This window comes from Sinohyriopsis cumingii, chromosome 4 (assembly GCF_028554795.1).
Source record: "Sinohyriopsis cumingii isolate HCF-2022 chromosome 4, ASM2855479v2, whole genome shotgun sequence".
NCBI classification, from domain to species: Eukaryota; Metazoa; Mollusca; class Bivalvia; order Unionida; family Unionidae; genus Sinohyriopsis; species Sinohyriopsis cumingii.
Window position 1 is genome coordinate 48,940,153 of NC_142964.1, and position 19,601 is coordinate 48,959,753.

A 19,601-nucleotide genomic window follows, 5' to 3' on the forward strand; every position below is an offset into this window, starting at 1 on the left:
ATACATAACAAATCGCATTACATTAGGAATATTAGCCTGCTACCTGCGATGTCTGCCAGTTGAGGGATAGAGGCATTGCTACCTTCTGAATCCAGTCCTACTAAAAGACGAAAATCATCTTATTATCTATTATGGAAGAAAGGCCCACATAACGAGACGATCAAGCGGGGTCAAGTCCGCTGCTGTATAATAGCCAAAGAGTTGCAAGTACACTCCCAATGAAATCCAAGTCTTGATGGAAACGGGACTTGACGAGCGGACGCACCAGATTCCAGTTGGTTAAAAAGTCCATGCCCAAATGGATGAAATTCTAGGATGTACGGAGGTCTGCATTTCCCAGTTCGTTCGAAAGCCTGGATGATTAGCAGAGAAAGGTGATCATTCCGCCTTGGAGTAGGATAGAACTTACGTGTTTCTTTAAGATGCTGCCCGGGTATGCTGCTGTTGCATTTATTGTGTGAGTTAAAGCCCAGGGGTTGATGAGGGCCAAAGGGAAGAATGGTGAGCTGTTAATGGTGTTGCAGTAAACATGGAAACCAGCAACAGATGGGGTGCATAGAGAAGTGGAAGAATACATCTGTCATATCAAGACTAACAGCATACTCACCCCATCTGAAGGGGAAGCAGTATGACATTATATTATCATCATTATTTGGGTCCAGCTGATCTATCATAAATCCCAAGGACCTCGACTTACCGGCCCAAAGGTCATGCTCTTGACATATGTGGATGCTTACCCCATCTGGGTTGCCTAAAATAGGTAGTATTCCCCTAATGTTTTGCTCAGATTGAAGAGAGTGTGGCTTCGACCGCTTTACCGATTGACACATCTTATCCAGCAATGGATGGTCTCCTCTTTTATCCTGTCCATCCCCTGCCTTAACGATATCTGCAGTTCTGTGTGACGAACTTTAGCTTTGTGGGTGGGGGGGGGAGGAATTCCAGTGACCCATTCAAGGCTTGCCATTAAGGCTGATTTGGGGTGGAGACTAAGGATGTCAGAGGAATCCTGTCATGATCTTGAGAGTCTCGCTTTCCCCTTTGCCACATTCTGAAGAGTTACTGCCCTTTGTCTATCTAAACACAGACAATAAGAAGATTTTCATCTTTTAGTAGGGCTGGATTCACGAGGTAGTGGGCTAGTATTCCTAATGTAATGTGATTGAGGAGTGTATTTAAAGGAGAAATTACTCATTCCAGGTAAACACAGACTGTCAATGACTCCTTCTCAAATGTATGATGCAACACTTTTTCAACCCAGAATAACAGAAAACTCTAAATAAGGTATCTGTAAGTGAAAGAGTGTGATTGACAAAGTACATGCTCATTTCTAATAATGATGAATACGATAAGAAATGAATGAGTTAGAAAATACTTTACAAGCAAACTCAAACAAAAATTATAATACAGACTTGGCTTGCAACACAAAAACACACTAAACAGTCTTGACAACTCCCAATATTTATAAAATACTAAGTGCATTCTAACCACACCACTTTAAGTCTTGAAAAATTGTATGTGGGTCTTTATATAATGTGGGTGCACATCAAAAGCCATTATATACGAATTTATTTGCTTTAAATATAACCCACCTGCTGCTACTGGAAACTGTGAAATCTGACGAAGCATCAAGCCCCAGGCGAACTGAGCTACTGCCTTCAGCCCAGGCACGGTCCAGGGAGTGTCTGATGTCAGCTCCTTGTGAATCTCTGCTACAAAACCTGGATCCTTACATACAGCCAGTTCTTGCGCCATCTCTGGTGCAAACAAAATGTTTTATACATCATATTTGCCAATTATACAATTTAAACTTTCAGGCATAAATAGTTAAGATAGTTAAGAATGAATAGTTGATCTTTAGTCATTCAAATTCATACAGTCCTATCCATTCATCTGATAATTGGCTTTTGTCAAATGAATCTAAAATACATCCTTTGAATACAGATACCAAAGTACCTGAAACTGACATAAATGAAAAAATTCAACCAAACTGTGAAGGCTGGAAGGACTAACAAAGGTAACGCTATATGCCCTACACTGTTATTTTATGGTATACAATTTAGACCAATCTGACATTAATAATGGAAACAGTTGGATGAGTTAGATGCAGCATGTTTTTCCAATCTCTTTTGAAAGATGATCCAATGTTTGCGCTTCTAAAGAGCAAAAGAAAACATTTATGTTGTTCCGAAATCCCAAATATGCATTGACACCTATAGTCTTCAATGGCATCATTATAATCATTGTCAAACCCCACTTTCAAATTAGTGTAAAGGAGGTCTAACATTGCAATTATGAACATGTTCCACAACTACAGTCCTCCATGCCTATGTACTCGGACACAGACCATTTACAAAGACTACTCAAGCCAATGATGCGGAGTTAGATCCTGTATCATGAAAAAGTTAGAGTTTCTTTTTTATTTTAATACAACTGTTAAAGTGAGACTGTTCTAACATGTATTAGATTTTGAGTTTATTGCTAGAGTTTGTAATACTCAGTCTGCAAAACAAGAACTTTTTGTTTATGGACTTGTGTTGTTACTAAATACTATTTACAACTAGCTAGAAATGTGCACACTGTACACATATGCCCACTACAATGCCCCTCTCATGGACTTATTTTTCGTTCCTTTCAATAACAATTTAACACACTGTTGACTATATCATGCTAAGGGAAATAGGAATGGACTTATTTATTGTTTCTTTCAATAACAATTTAACACATTGTTGACTATATCATGCTAACGGAAATGAGAATGGACTTATTTTTTGTTTCTTTCAATAACAATTTAACAGATTGTTGGCTATAACATGCTAAGGGAAATGGGAAATTTCTGGTGAAATCTTGCTGTACTCACATATATGCATCAACACACAACTGCAGGACTGCATCAAACAATGCTGTAAAATTAATGATTGTTGGACCTTGATGAAATCATTCAGTCACGAAATCTAAGTCACAGTGATCCATATTTGTTCAGTTGGTACTGGACTCAACAAGATGCATCCATATACAAAGCAGCATTACTCTGCTGCCATGAAACCAGAATCTGACCTAAATGCATAAACTAAATTCAATCACTTAGTAGGGAAATATACGTCATACTGACCTACTTTTAATGGGATGCATTGTGTTCACCATGACATATCAACATACAAAATTGCACACAATCCCTGAGAAACTGATCTAACAACAAGATTTAACCACATGTGATAGATTAACAGATGAAGGAAAGCTACATGTGTATCACCACAACATTAACAGTAGGGCAAATAATATGTAGCTGGTTGCCGCTTTACCCTCAGCATCCTCCAGTTCCAAGATACTGACATCAAAAGCAAACAGCAGGGCCATCAGCAGATGTAGTGAAACTGGACTTAGAGAGCCATCTGCTTCCAGACAGTTGTCTTTCCTTAGATGTGCCAGGAGTCTCAAGGTGTCATCCTTGTTTAGTCCTCGTTGACATGATAGACAAAACAAGCATTCTGCCAAGGATGTCTTAACTTCCATGTATATGTCTTGCACCTTTAATTTGAAGATAATAGAATCAATCAGAAGAAAAAAACAATTATTTGAGAACAACATTTCTTTAATAATACTTACCCACCAATAATACATTCAAATAACATCCACTACTTTGTAAATCCAGAACCCCAATGTGAAACAAGACAAACGCTGGGCATTTTACTCACATTTACCCAGTCTCACCAACATCCCATTATTAACCCATTATGGAGATGAGTTAATAGTAACAAAAATGTTATCTCTTCTGGAAATAGTGGAAGCAGATGATAGGAGAACAATCAAAGAGTTAATAGTAGCAAAAATGTTATCTCTTCTGTAAATAGTGGAAGTAGATGATAGGAAAACAATCAAATCTTCTTCTGATGGCCATAATATGTTTCAGAGCAATACACAGAAAACTAAATGAACTTGCATTCAGGAACTGTGGTTATCTATTTAATCCAACTTGAATTCAAAATAGGTGTGTGTGTGATTTGGATTTTGTATGTAGCTTTAACAATGATGTCTGCAGTGTAGCAGTTTAGAGTGATGTCTAGCACTGGGGCATCATGCCACAGACATGTAGCAATATGTCCCACCCAGTCACAGTATCCTGACACAAGGTCGACCAGTCCAAGCACTAACTTCTTAATGCTGAGCACCGAGTGAGGCAGCTGTTAATACCATTTTTATGTTTTTGGTATGACATGACCAGGGTTCGAACCCACTAGGCCACCAGAGTGGTCTCAAAAATGGGAATATCACTCTTAAAAATCGTGAAAGGAGAAATATTTGTCATTATATAAACATCTTTAGATGACCATAATATGTACTAAATTTTACTTTGATCCGAAAAAGCAGCAAGACAAAATGCATTCAGAAGATTATCTCTCGCACTGTATTCTGCTGCTGGACATAAAAAAGGACAATAATTTTAAATAAAAAATGTGAAAAGTGATTTGTTGACATGCATAGTTTCAGATGAAAATCCAAAGATCTTAGTGTGAAAAACCCACTTGTTTTATAGAAGGCTGGATTGAAGTTAGATGGAAGATATCTTTGTGAGAATAAAGGACTGTTGATGCTGTTGTCTTCAAGTTGCCTTTCAAAGTAGTGCAGGGTCATGATGACAGAATGGTGGAAGCAGGCAGATGTAGATGATATAGGAACCTGAGACCCCCTCAATGTAAAGGAATAGCATTAGCTCTGAACATTATCAAACTTAAAAGAAAAATTGCCATAACTGGTACTGGTTCAAGGTGGACTCAGTCTATACTGCTTTTATATGACAGATACTGGTTATCGTGGAAGACCTGATCACTGTACTAGTTGTACTGTGCCTCTACAACAATTCTGGGCTGGAAGTGGCATGACCAAGTGTTATACACCAACTGCATCTTGTGGTTAGGACTGGGAATTTTGGAAGTGGCATGACCAAGTGTTATACACCAACTGTATCTTGTGGTTAGGGCTGGGAATTTTGGAAGTGGCATGACCAAGTGTTATACACCAACTGCATCTTGTGGTTAGGACTGGGAATTTTGGAAGTGGCATGACCAAGTGTTATACACCAACTGCATCTTGTGGTTAGGACTGGGAATTTTGGAAGTGGCATGACCAAGTGTTATACGCCAACTGCATCTTGTGGTTAGGACTGGGAATTTTGGAAGTGGCATGACCAAGTGTTATACACCAACTGGATCTTGTGGTTAGGACTGGGAACTTTGGAAGTGGCATGACCAAGTGTTATACGCCAACTGCATCTTGTGGTTAGGACTGGGAATTTTGGAAGTGGCATGACCAAGTGTTATACACCAACTGTATCTTGTGGTTAGGACTGGGAACTTTGGAAGTGGCATGAGCAAGTGTTATACACCAACTGCATCTTGTGGTTAGGACTGGGAATTTTGGAAGTGGCATGACCAAGTGTTATACGCCAACTGCATCTTGTGGTTAGGGCTGGGAATTTTGGAAGTGGCATGACCAAGTGTTATACACCAACTGTATCTTGTGGTTAGGACTGGGAATTTTGGAATGGCATAATCCATTATGGTCAACTACTGAGAAGTACTGTACCATCATTATTCTAAATATCCAAACCCTACAGTTTTCTGGATACCATATTTTTCACATTTGTAATGGCTTTCAAGAGGACAAAAGGTTTCCAAATCCTACAGTTTTCTGGATACCATATTTTTTTTTACATTTGTAATGATTTTCAATAGGACAATTTCTGGACATAAAGTACATTTTTCAAGCCAACCAAACCAGAAAACCCAGATTAAGTTGGAATGTAATGGAAGGAATGTTTTACCCATACTCAAAAACTGGTGGTTGAATTCAATCAGACCTTGAAACTTCTTTGATTACAATAATGAATCAAACTTTCTCTGATTACCATCATGCATCCAAACTTCTTTAATTACCATAATGAATCCAAATAATCAGACCTTGAAACTTCTTTGATTACTATAATGAATCCAAACTTCTTTGATTACCCTAATGAATCCAAACTTCTTTGATTACAATAATGAATCCAAATTTCTTTGATTACCATTATGAATCCAAACTTCTTGGATTACCATACTGAATCCAAATAATCAGACAACGAAACTTCTTTGATTACCATAATGAATCCAAACTTCTTTGATTACCCTAATGAATCCAAACTTCTTTGATTACCATTATGAATCCAAACTTCTTTGATTACCATAATGAATCCAAACTTCTTTGATTACCATTATGAATCCAAACTTCTTTGATTACCATAATGAATCCAAACTTCTTAAATTACCCTAATGAATCCAAACTTCTTTGATTACCCTAATGAATCCAAACTTCTTTGATTACCATAATGAATCCAAACTTCTTTGATTACCATAATGAATCCAAACTTCTTTGATTACCATAATGAATCCAAATTTCTCTGATTACCCTAATGAATCCAAACTTCTTTGATTACCCTAATGAATCCAAACTTCTTTGATTACCATAATGAATCCAAACTTCTTTGATTACCATTATGAATCCAAACTTCTTTCATTACCATAATGAATCCAAACTTCTTTGATTACCATAACTCTGATTACCATAATGAATCCAAACTTCTTTGATTACCATATTGAATCCAAACTTCTTTGATTACAATAATGAATCTAAATAATAAGACATTGAAACTTCTTTGATTACCATTATGAATCCAAACTTCTTTGATTACCATAATGAATCCAAACTTCTTTGATTACCATAATGAATCCAAACTTCTTTGATTACCATTGTGAATCAAAACATCTTTGATTACAATAATGAATCCAAATTATCAGACCTTGAAACTTCTTTGATTACCATTATGAATCCAAACTTCTTTGATTACCATAATGAATCCAAACTTCTTTGATTACCATAATGAATCCAAACTTCTTTGATTACCATTGTGAATCAAAACTTCTTTGATTACAATAATGAATCCAAATTATCAGACCTTGAAACTTCTTTGATTACCATAACGAATCCAAATTTCTCTGATTACTATAATGCATCCACACTTCTTAGATAACCATAATGAATCCAAATAATCAGACCTTGAAACTTCTTTGATTACCATAATGAATCCAAACTTCTTGGATTTCCCTAATGAATCTAAACTTCTTTGATTAACCTAATGAATCCAAACTTCTTTGATTACCATAATGAATCAAAATAATCAGACTCTCCAGTTCTACAGACACAATATATTCTAAATTTGTCATAACTTTAAAAACTGCAGTTCTATTTATTTTCATGAACCTCAATTTTCATGGTTTTGTAAAATAATATATTTTTCATGAGTACTTTAGTTTGTGGATTTGCCTGTCAAAGTTTGCATCTTTGTATGTACTGAATTTCAGGGCTTAATCACTACAAAGACCCACAAAATACAGAATACAAAAGAACAAAACTATGCTGACAACAACCATCAGTCATTTGAATGGCTAAAACAATATTATCACCTATATGTCAATTCAAACACTTGACAAGATCAATGAGGATCTTAATTTTTTGACAACAGTTTCACTGAATGAAGACTGTGTGTGTGTGTGTGTGTGCGTGATATTTGGATTTTTAATGTAGCTTTAACTTTCCAGTCATATTGCTATGATATCTGCAGTGTGGCAGTTTACGGTGATGTCTAGAACTAGGGCATCATGCTACAGACATGTAGCATCATGTCCCACCCAGTCACATTATCCTGACACCAGGCCGACCAGTCCTAACACTAATCTCTTTACACTGAGCGCCAGCTGCTAGTACCATATTTATAAGTCTTTGGTATGACTTGGCCAGGGTTCGAACATGTGAAATCCTGCATCTGATGTTGTTGTTGTGGGGTTTAATGCCTTTTTTCAGCACACGACAGGCTATGCATGGCGGCCAGTATTAATGGTGGAGGAAGAACCCAGGAAAACCCCGGGAAGAACCACCGACCCACGAGAAGCTACTGGCAAGCTTTCTCACATACCCACATTAGCCAAATCCTAGACTCAAACCCACGCAGACAGTGAGATGGCAGTGATCTGTAACGGAGACTGCTTTAGACCACCTGGCCACTCGGGGCCCCCTCCCGCATCTGAGGCCAATTCTCTAATCACTTAGGCCACTGAAGAAGTCAATTCAGTTTGAATAAGAATTAAATCAATTTTTCATTAACCAGTACCATTATTATTCTTTCTTTCATTTTCAATAAACTAGAGTTTGAATATCTTATGCTTTTTTCATTTCTCTCTATCCTGACAAATCTCATATCATAATAATTTAAGCAGAGTAAATTACAGCAACCAGATACCACATATAGAAGCGACGCTGATTTATTAAATAGCTTTGTTAATTTCATGGAATGTTTCAATAAGAAAAACATTAAATGTGGCTAAATTTCCTTAGGTCTTTAAATATGTGGCTCCCGGCAACAACGAAATCCACAAAAACTGATATAAAATGAAAATTAGTGAAACCACAGTACCACAAAAATTATCCGGACATTAAGAAATGTCTTTTCGTTTTAAAAGCTAATGAAAATAGAGTTGGAAGGTAAACTAATTAATTTTTTTACCCCTATTACAAAACTGATGAAAACAGTGAACCCTAAGGCCACAAAGTCAAACTGATTACACTAATTTCAATGTGCTTAAAATTAATGCATTGTCAATAGGCAGCAATAAAAACAGCTGACATTCCTCAAAACTCAAAAATCAAGCAGTTCCCTCAGCAAAGTGAGCAATGAGTTTGTTAAAGGTGATGATACAGGAAAAACAACCTTTCATCTTGTAACAGTTGGTGGAATTAATTAATGGCTTTAAAATGAATGGTCATTAATGCTACATCAAGCCAATATGTACATTTAGCACCTGAATGCATACAAAGGGAGAAAAGCAGTCATGCATATCAATTTCTCAATGAAGTATTTTAACTTGTGTGAAATAATGTGTTAAATATGTGTACAGGTTTTATCTTTGTTTTCTTTTCACCAGTAAATTAAAATTGGGTTAATAATCATTTCTGATAAAGCGGTCAACATAACAGACATTCGAATATCACCAGTTCTTAAAATCAAAGTTTTATTCAATGGCATATTTACCCTTGGTAACCTAATTTTGGATATTCATGTTTTAGTCGTCATACCCATAATCAAGTTCAAATAATGCCATCATACAAAAAGACCAGAACCAGTCTAAGTGATCTATCTCCATTACATATTTAATGTGTCGGGGCAATGATTGTTATATTTGGAGTTTTATTGTCAAGACGGCTTCAAAATTTTAAAGGAAAACATGGATTACTGGTATCCTTCATATAAGATAATATGGATTATCCTTCATATAACGTAATATGAACTTACAATGTTATTCTGGTGACACATTTGGTTGTCAAAAACAATCTTTATGTTTGTAAAAAATATCTATGCTAGAACTGGGTCAATTTATAGACAAAGTTTCCACCAGAATTATCACCACAAACACCAAGAAACTAGAAATTGATTTGCAAAAAAACACTTAAACTTTATTTGTGCTAGTGTTCTTTATTAGCATACAAGGATATAATGCAACCTGGCTTAGTTATCTATACAATATACTTGCTGGGCTCATCAATACACAATTATGAGAATAAAGATATTAATTTTCTGTACAATATTAAGGAAAATCGGTAATTTTCATTATAACACATTATCCAGACAGACCAAAAAGTAATTATTCTGCAGAGTTGTTGGGTCAGTGATGCTGCCCTTATTATAGCCCATATTCAAAGATACTGCAGTATGCTGTAATGCACACAATCATTGATACTGCAGTATGCTGTAATGCATACAATCATTGATACTGCAGTATGCTGTAATGCATATAATCATTGATATTGCAGTATGCTGTAATGCATACAATCATTGATACTGCAGTATGCTGTAATGCATATAATCATTGATACTGCAGTATGCTGTAATGCATACAATCATTGATACTGCAGTATGCTGTAATGCATACAATCACTGATACTGCAGTATGCTGTAATGCATACAATCATTGATACTGCAGTATGCTGTAATGCATATAACCATTGATACTGCAGTATGCTGTAATGCATATAATCATTGATATTGCAGTATGCTGTAATGCATATAATCATTGATATTGCAGTATGCTGTAATGCATACAATCATTGATATTGCAGTATGCTGTAATGATTACAATCATTGATACTGCAGTATGCTGTAATGATTACAATCATTGATACTGCAGTATGCTGTAATGATTACAATCATTGATACTGCAGTATGCTGTAATGATTACAATCATTGATACTGCAGTATGCTGTAATGCATATAATCATTGATATTGCAGTATGCTGTAATGCATACAATCATTGATACTGCAGTATGCTGTAATGCATACAATCATTGATACTGCAGTATGCTGTAATGCATACAATCATTGATACTGCAGTATGCTGTAATGCATACAATCATTGATACTGCAGTATGCTGTAATGCATACAATCATTGATACTGCAGTATGCTGTAATGCATACAATCATTGATACTGCAGTATGCTGTAATGCATACAATCATTGATACTGCAGTATGCTGTAATGCATACAATCATTGATACTGCAGTATGCTGTAATGCATACAATCATTGATATTGCAGTATGCTGTAATGCATACAATCATTGATACTGCAGTATGCTGTAATGCATACAATCATTGACACTGCAGTATGCTGTAATGCATACAATCATTGACACTGCAGTATGCTGTAATGCATACAATCATTGATATTGCAGTATGCTGTAATGCATACAATCATTGATACTGCAGTATGCTGTAATGCATATAATCATTGACCCTCCCAGCTGTGTTTATCTTTCTACTGGTTGAGAACCCCTAGTGATCAGCAGGTAACCAAATCTGAAATTTTTTATTTCTCTGATGGAAGATTGTATCCTTGCCATTCTGTTGCACTATGTAAATAATTCTGAACAATATCAATGATTATATGCATTACAGCATATTGCAATATCACTTGCAATATCAATGACTGCATGCAATATCTGTGATTATATGCATTACAGCATACTGCAGTATCAATGATTGTATACATTACAGCATACTGCAATATCAATAATTGTATGCTATATCAATGATTGTATACATTGCAACATACTGCAATATCAATGATTGTATGCTATATCAATGATTGTATACACTGCAACATGCTGCAATATCAATGAGTGTATGCTATATCAATGATTGTATACATTGCAAAATACTGCAATATCAATGACTATGCACTGCAGCATACTGCATTATCAATTATTGTATGCACTGCATCATACTGCAATATCAATGTATGCTTTGCAGCATATGCAATATCAATGATTGTATGCATTGCAGCATATTGCAATATCAATGATTGTATGCTTTGCAGCATACTGCAATATCAATGATTGTATGCACTGCAGCATATTGCAATATCAATGATTGCATGCAATGCAGCATATTCCATTATCAATGACTGTATGCATTGCAGCATATTGCAATATCAATGACTATGCACTGCAGCATACTGCATTATCAATTATTGTATGCACTGCATCATACTGCAATATCAATGTATGCTTAGCAGCATATGCATTATCAATGATTGTATGCATTGCAGCATATTCCAATATCAATGATTGTATGCATTGCATCATACTGCAATATCAATGATTGTATACATTGCAGCATACTGCAATATCAATGATTATGTAATATCAATGATTGTATGCATTGCAGCATATTGCAATATCAATGATTTTATGCACTGCAGCATATTGCAATATCAATGATTGTATGCTTTGCAGCATACTGCAATATCAATGACTGTATGCATTGCAGCATATTGCAATATCAATGATTGTATGCATTGCAGCATATTGCAATATCAATGATTGTATGCTTTGCAGCATACTGCAATATCAATGATTGTATGCATTGCAGCATATTGCAATATCAATGATTGTATGCATTGCAGCATTTTGCATTATCAATGATTGTATGCACTGCAGCATACTGCAGACCTGCCAACACTGACAGGTCTGTCTCAGTAAGGCAGCTGATTTTTTTCCGTAAGATTGACCAGTTTTCAGTAAGGTGTAACAAAATATCAATAACTGCTATTGTAAAGCAGGAGAATGTAATTAAAAGTTTGACACATCGACGATAAACATTATGTTCAACTGAAAAGTTTGTAAAGTATGCATAGACTTTATTTACCACAGGTAAAGTTCCAAACTCTAGTTCCAAACCCTACGCAGCTCAATGGCTTGTTGCTATCTCTCAACTTTACACAATTCTTTGGAAATTCTTTTCCAATTCACACTACAACAGCAATCATATCTCCCACCATGAGACATACTCAAATTGGCACATGATGTCCAATAAACGTAATTGTGTCCTTTCCAGCTTTTATTCACAAGAATCTGAATACTCCTTTTTATTCTTCTGTGTTGATTATTAACACTTTTCAAAAGCTTATTTTCCCTTTTGTCTGAGACAAATTACATGTATCGCTTTCTGGACACTATTTTTAAAAATTCTATGATCAACAGTTTGATCATGCAGACACCTCTCATGAACAAATAGGTGCAGTTTAAAGCGTCTGGGGAGCTGCTGTAAAGTTAGCCTGGTTCCCTGACTAATTTCACTAACTCTAAGATGAAACCCGGATCCAAATAAAACATGGATGAACCAATTATCCGGAGTTTTTGGCAACAATCATTTTTTCGTAGTTTTTGCTACTGTGCCGTACGTCCGTATTTTAAGAGCAATTTTCATAAGACTAAGGGCAAAATCGTAAGAGGTGGCAAGTGTGATACTGCAATATCAATGACTGTATGCTTTGCAGCATATTCCAATATTTAAGAGTTTACAGTTGTTTTTTCTGAGTTTAGAGTGGTATAAACTGTCAGTTGCCAACTCACACAGCAAATAATGCCAGAAGGGCATTATGTAAGCTGTGTGAGTTGGCAACTGACAGTTTATACCATGATAAACTCAGAAAAAAAACCCATTAAAATCTTAAAATTGAAATTTCAATCATTCGTTATGATATTTTGTTTGCATCATTAAAAAACAGAAATCTTAATTGAGCGTAGTAATACATGTTTAGGGTTTTCTGTTACACAGCTATTTATAGCACTTGGGATTGTCCTGCTTGATCGTAATAAGGTCATCATAATAACAGTCCTTCAACCAATGGAAGCTAAATTTATTCAACTTATTAAAAAAACTGTTAGAACGTTCTTTTCCTTTAATACTTACTTCGTGTCTGCCTTCAATGGCAGTGTTTATCTTATGCTATACACATGACTCTATTTATAGAAGTGGGTATTCTTAGAAAAGTAGTTCTCCTTACAGTTCATACAGAAATAAATGCAATTCATTTTGATCACATGGTTACATTCTGGCCAATGGAAATGTTACTTTCCTTTACCAGCTACTGGCATTGCAATTATCAGTGATTGTAATCATTGCAGCATATTCCAATATCAGTGATTGTAATCAATGCAGCATATTGCATTATCAATGATTGTATGTACTGCATCATATTCCAATATCAATGATTGTATGTACTGCATCATATTCCAATATCAATGACTGTATGCACTGCAGCATATTGTAAATAGCAATAATTAATACATATCAATAAATACTGATAACAAACCCACAACATGTTGGACACCCTTGTGGTACCAAATGTCAGCATTGTTTACTTAATCTGTATTATCATAATAAATAACATGCTCTACCAGATGTGTTTCTCCTTATTTTCGAAAAAATTGAAAAGGATTGTGTATATGCCCAGGTATAAATGAAAGTTTGCACGTAAAACATGTATAACTAGCTTATGCAAATGGATGGTTGTCAAATATGTGCATGGCAAGATTATTAGAAGTCTCTCCAAAATATCTCCTCCAATCAAAGCATTATTAGTATCAATATTAGTAGTCCCTCCAGAATATCTCCTCCAATCAAAGCATTACTAGTAATCACTCCAGAATATCTCATCCTATCAAAGCATTAGTAGTAGTCCCTCCAGAATATTTCATTCTATCGAAGCATTAATATTAGTACCCCCATAATATCTCATTCTATCAAACATTATAAGTTGTCCCTCCCTGTTATAAAAGTATTACTACTAATCCCTACAGAATATGATGCTACAAAACACTGTTAACCCGAACCCCCCAGAATATCACTTTCTATCCAAGCATTACTAGTAGTCCCCCCAGAATATCGCATGCTATCAAACATTACAAGTTGTCCCTAACTGCCATCAAAGTACTACTACTAATCCCTACAGAATATGCAAAGAGTCACCCCAGAATGTCTCATGCTATCAAAGCATTACTAATAGTACACCCAGAATATCTCATTCTATCACACATTACAAATTGTCCCTTCCTGCCATCAAATTATTACTAGTAATCCCTACATAATATGATGCTACCAAACACTACCAACCCATACCCCCCAGAATAACCCACTGTATCAAAGCATATATGGCTTACTTGCATTTAAAGATATATGTAATTCCACATTACTGTATGCAAGTATTCTGAGCTTACTTGACAGTGACTGACCATCAATCATTACAAAATAACACGTTTGATTGGTTAACAGTGTTATTTCATAATACTAAGTATTATTCTGAGTAAACAAAGATAGTTATACAACCAGTCCAACTAACAGACAGTCAGGGTTAAAATATTGAGACAGAAGATTTCTACCAATATAAATTGTGATATAATAAATGTAACAATTTGTATCAATATATCTTATTGTTGAATGTATTATTAATACAAACCTGTCGTTTGTACTTTACAGATCCAAGAGCTCTGTTGTTCTGCAGTTTGTCCATCTCTAGTGTTAGATCCATTTTTGATATTACCTCTACAATACAAAAGGTATGTCATTTTTATTTTTTATTTTTTGGTGTTAAAATTAAGGTATAAAACAAAAAAGAAGGTTCCTGTTGAACAAATTGTCTCACCTACTAAGCCCATTATGATGTATCTAATAATAATAATAATGTGCGTGATTTGGATTTTTAACATAGCTTTAACCATTTTTCAGTCATACTGCTATTATGTCTGCAGTGTGACAGTTTTATAGTGATGTCTAGCACTAGGGCATCATGCAGCAGACATGTAGCATGATGTCCCACCCAGACACATTATCCTGACACCAGGCCAATCAGTCCTAACACTAACCTCTTAATGCTGAGTGCCAAGCGAAGCAGCTTTTTGTACCATTTTTCGAAATCTTTGGTATGCCTCTGCCGGGGAGCAAACCCACAACCTCCCGCATTCGATGCAGATGCTCTCACCACCAGCCCACCAGAGCGGTCGAATAATAACTTAGTAAAGAACCTAATCTTTAGAATCTCTAAATATTATACAATATTAGATAACACAAAAACATATAATAACAAGATTACAAAAGCAAATACCATGAAATTACATGACATAATATTGGTGACAATAATTAAAGAAGTGAACATTACAAAACGTCCAAAAGTCTGTTCTTGTAGTCGAAATAGGTGAGTTTTAAAAGTACTCTTGAATGAGATCAATGTCCTTGTGTCTATGCTTTATGAGCAATTGGTTCAAGGTAGCTGGGCCCTGATACACAAAACAACATTATCCAGCCACATTTTTAACTTTTTCAAGTTTCTGTAGCAGATACTGAGACAAACCATATATAAGTGAATTACAGTAGTCCAGCCATGAAAGTACTAAGAAACAAGCAAGTGTTTTAATGGCATCAACCAAAAGAAAATTGCAAATGGAGCTGGGTAACTAGATTTGTACATATGAATGTCATTGGCATACAGCTGGTGAGACACCAAATGTCTATCTATGACACTTCAGAGTGGCTGAGAGTACAGAATGAAGAGAACAGAGCTTTGTACAACACCAAAAAAATAGATTCACTAGGCTCGAATGTTTTCCATTTATGGACACAATTTGCATCCTTTCAACTACGTAGGACAACAGTAAGGCTGTATCGTGAATACCAAATACATGCTGGAGATGGTGAATCCCATGGAATGAGAAGAGCAAAGGTTAAAAGTTGCTTACATCATGTATTACCAAATACATGCTGGAGATGGTGAATCCCATGGAATGAGAAGAGCTAAGGTTAAAAGTTGCTTACATCATGTATTACCAAATACATGCTGGAGATGGTGAATCCCATGGAATGAGAAGAGCTAAGGTTAAAAGTTGCTTATATCATGTATTACCAAATGTACCGCAACACAAGAGTTAAAATTCAGCTGAGGATTATTGAATTTCTTCATGCACTAAACATTTCCAACTGAACCATGTAATGTATTGTCAGAGAAAACATTTGTAATTTGTGAAAATAAAGTCAATAATAGCAAGCCCAATGTTAAAGAAATGCAAATTTCTGTAGACAGAACAGCCTAATGTAACTCATAAGGTGCATGGATCTAGTTTAAATTTTGTTATATTTTATCTGAACATATTAACATTGATTCTACATATATATATATGGTTCTTTCCATCTTCTATAACAATGTCTAAATTACTTGCTCTTTTAAATGTAATCAAAATGTTTACATTTTGTATGACTCTTAATTATGAAATTAATAAAAATGCAATAAAGCCACACTGCATTATTTTGCAAGGTATGGCATATAATTAATAAAGTCTATATTCTACAAACATTACATTTTTATAATTCAGGGATTGTTTTCACTGCAGTTTCATATCCTTTCTTTTAATTTTACAAGTTATAGTGGTTGGTATCTTGCACATTGAATACAGTATAGATGCACCAACTTTTATTCTCACCCGTGAAAGCATCCAAGTCACAACCACATAGCTGCCAACCCCTGAATACAAAAATACTGACTGCTTGTGACAAAATACTGATATTAAGGAACAAATACTGATTTTTAAAATTGTAATGCATATGTAACTATTTACAACATATACAACCATCAGTAAAGTAGGACAGTGCTTTACATAATTATTTAATGCCAAATGACACTCAGACACAGGCTGTTTAAAGGAGCCTTTTCTACACTTTATCTTTTTTCCAATCATTATCGATTCAAATGTACCAACTTTCATTGATGATCTCAATTCTGTGTGATTTTCTTACTGAACTGTTTTCGTTCTAGCATACAAGTAATCCTTTGCGATTTTACTGTCTGGAAAACGTGTGTGAAATAAATCACCAGCAACACTAGTAACTGAAAGAGGAAGGTTCATTTCTAAAAGAAATTTAACAAACCAAATTTTGATCGAATTACATCAAGGTTCTCTCTGGTTTTTATATTTGTCATAAGTTCAGGCTGAATTGTGTATGACGAAGCAGCAAACTGATGCTTATTAGATTTTTCATGCTCTTAGCGAAATCATGGTACAAAATTTGAAAAATGTAGAGTTTTCTCCTTTACTTGATGGTTTCACAAATCTAAACAAGATGGCACAACTGTCCTTCCAGTTCCGTTTTGCAAGAAATCTTTTAAAATTCAAAAAACGTATTTTTGCACAAAAAACATACACCTGTATTCAGGTCCAAAATACTGGACAAATAAGGAAAAAAACACTTCGCAGCTATGCAACCATGTACCTTACAATATACATTAGGCTGCTCCATGTACTAAAATAGCATTTCTTTAACACTGTGCTCACAACTAACAACTTGTATTTTTTTACCAAATTACAAAAGTTTTCACTGATTAAACAAGGTTTGGTTTGAATGAAAGGTGTAAGGTTTGACGGGATTAAATAATCCTCACCTGGACTGTTGTTGTGGGGCTTAACGCCATTTTTCAGCACACAATAGGCTATACATGGCGGCCGGTAACAATGGTGGAGGACGAACCTGGGAAAACCCCAGAAAGAACCCCTGACCCACGAGAAGCTACTGGCAAGCTTTCTCACATACCCACCTTGGCTGAATCCGAGACTCGAACCGCTGCAGACACAGGTGAGATGGCAGTGATCTGTAACGGAGAGTGCTTTAGACCACTCGGGGCCCCTCACCTGGACTGTAACTGTGCCAGGTAAAGTTCTGAAGATGGGGGTGGGGTATAATTCATAACAGACCAATATAATACTGAATTAAAACAGCGGCTAATTGCATAATATTATAATGTTCTTGTAGGTTTGTGATGTGTCATGTGATTTATATTTTTAACGCAGCTGTAAAAAAAAAATCAATCATATTGCTACAATGTCTGCAATGTGGCAGTTTATAGTGATATCTAGCAATGGGGTATCATGCCGCAGACATTTAGCATGATGTCCCATGCAGTCACATTATCCTGACACTAGGCCGACCAGTCCTAACACTAACCTTGTAATGCTGAGCACCATGCAAGGCAGCTGTTAGTACCATTTTTGTAGTTTTTGGTATGACTTGGCCAGGGATCGAACCCACGACCTTCCACATCCGAGATGGACACTCTAACCAGAGGGCCACCGTAGCAGTCTTCATGTGGGTTTAATGCCATTTTTCAGCGTATGATAGGCTATACATGGCAGCTAAAATAACTGGTGCATGAAGAACCTGTAAGAACCAATGACCCAAGGGAAGATAATAGCAAGCTTTCTCTCATACCCATATTGGCCAAATGCAAGACTCGAACCGACACAGATGTAGGTGAGATGGCAGTGACTTGTAGAGGTGAGTGCTTAAGACCACTCAGACACCCAGGGTCCCTCATAATATTGTATAAAAAAGTGAATGTGTGATTTGGATTTTTAATGTAGCTTAAACAATTTTTCAGTCATATCGCTATGATGTCTGCAGTGTGAAGTTTATAGTGATATCTAGCACTTGGGCATCATGTTGCATCATGTCCCACTCAGCCACATTATCCTGACACAAAGATAACCAGTCCTAACACTAACCTCTTAATGCCGAGTGCCTAGTAAGGCAGCTGTTAGTACCATTTTTGTAAGTTTTTGGTATGACTTGCTTGGGGTTCAAACCCATAACCTCCCATATTTGAGGAAGACATTCTTTCCACTTAGGCAACTGGAGTGATCGTATAAAGAAGAGACTAATGGCATAATATTGTACTATTAAAATGTCTACTTGTATACTATCGTATTGCAAAGTTCACTAATTGTATAATATTTTATTTATTTTTTAAAAATCAGTAAATAATCTATATTACAATCTATACGCAGAACCACTTTACTGAGAGACTTCAATTTCTCTCTATAATATGATTGATTTTTTTTCCAACTTTTTATGACTGTGTGCTGGATTTCCATTTAAAAAATGCTACAAAAAGCCATTTTTAAAAAGTTTACCTAAAATCCTGTCTGTAAGTTTCCCCTCAATGAGTTGCTGGATATAGGTGTTGGTGAGTTCAGACAGCTCGGGACTCAGCTCCAGTGTCCATGTCCGCCCCGTCAATGACTGCATCAAGGTCCGCAATGCAAGGACCAAGCTCTTTCTTCCATCATAAAACAATAGGACTGCTAGCAAACCACGAGTAAGGCCAGGATAGCTGGGCTTCTCATCTTCTCCTTTG

General features: G+C 35.8%; 1 protein-coding gene across 2 annotated transcripts in view; it reads right to left on the reverse strand.

The window, feature by feature from the left end:
- LOC149801132 (nuclear pore complex protein Nup205-like) overlaps positions 1-19,601 on the reverse strand; it is a 137,819-nt gene that overhangs the window by 101,776 nt on the left and 16,442 nt on the right. For both annotated transcript variants that reach the window (XM_089955156.1, XM_089955157.1), the window contains exons 4-7: positions 19,378-19,596; positions 14,883-14,968; positions 3,303-3,528; positions 1,593-1,757 (exon numbers count right to left, since the gene is read on the reverse strand). In XM_089955156.1, the coding sequence (XP_089811282.1) occupies positions 1,593-1,757; positions 3,303-3,528; positions 14,883-14,968; positions 19,378-19,596 (696 nt within the window). The remainder of the gene's footprint in view (positions 1-1,592; positions 1,758-3,302; positions 3,529-14,882; positions 14,969-19,377; positions 19,597-19,601) is intronic.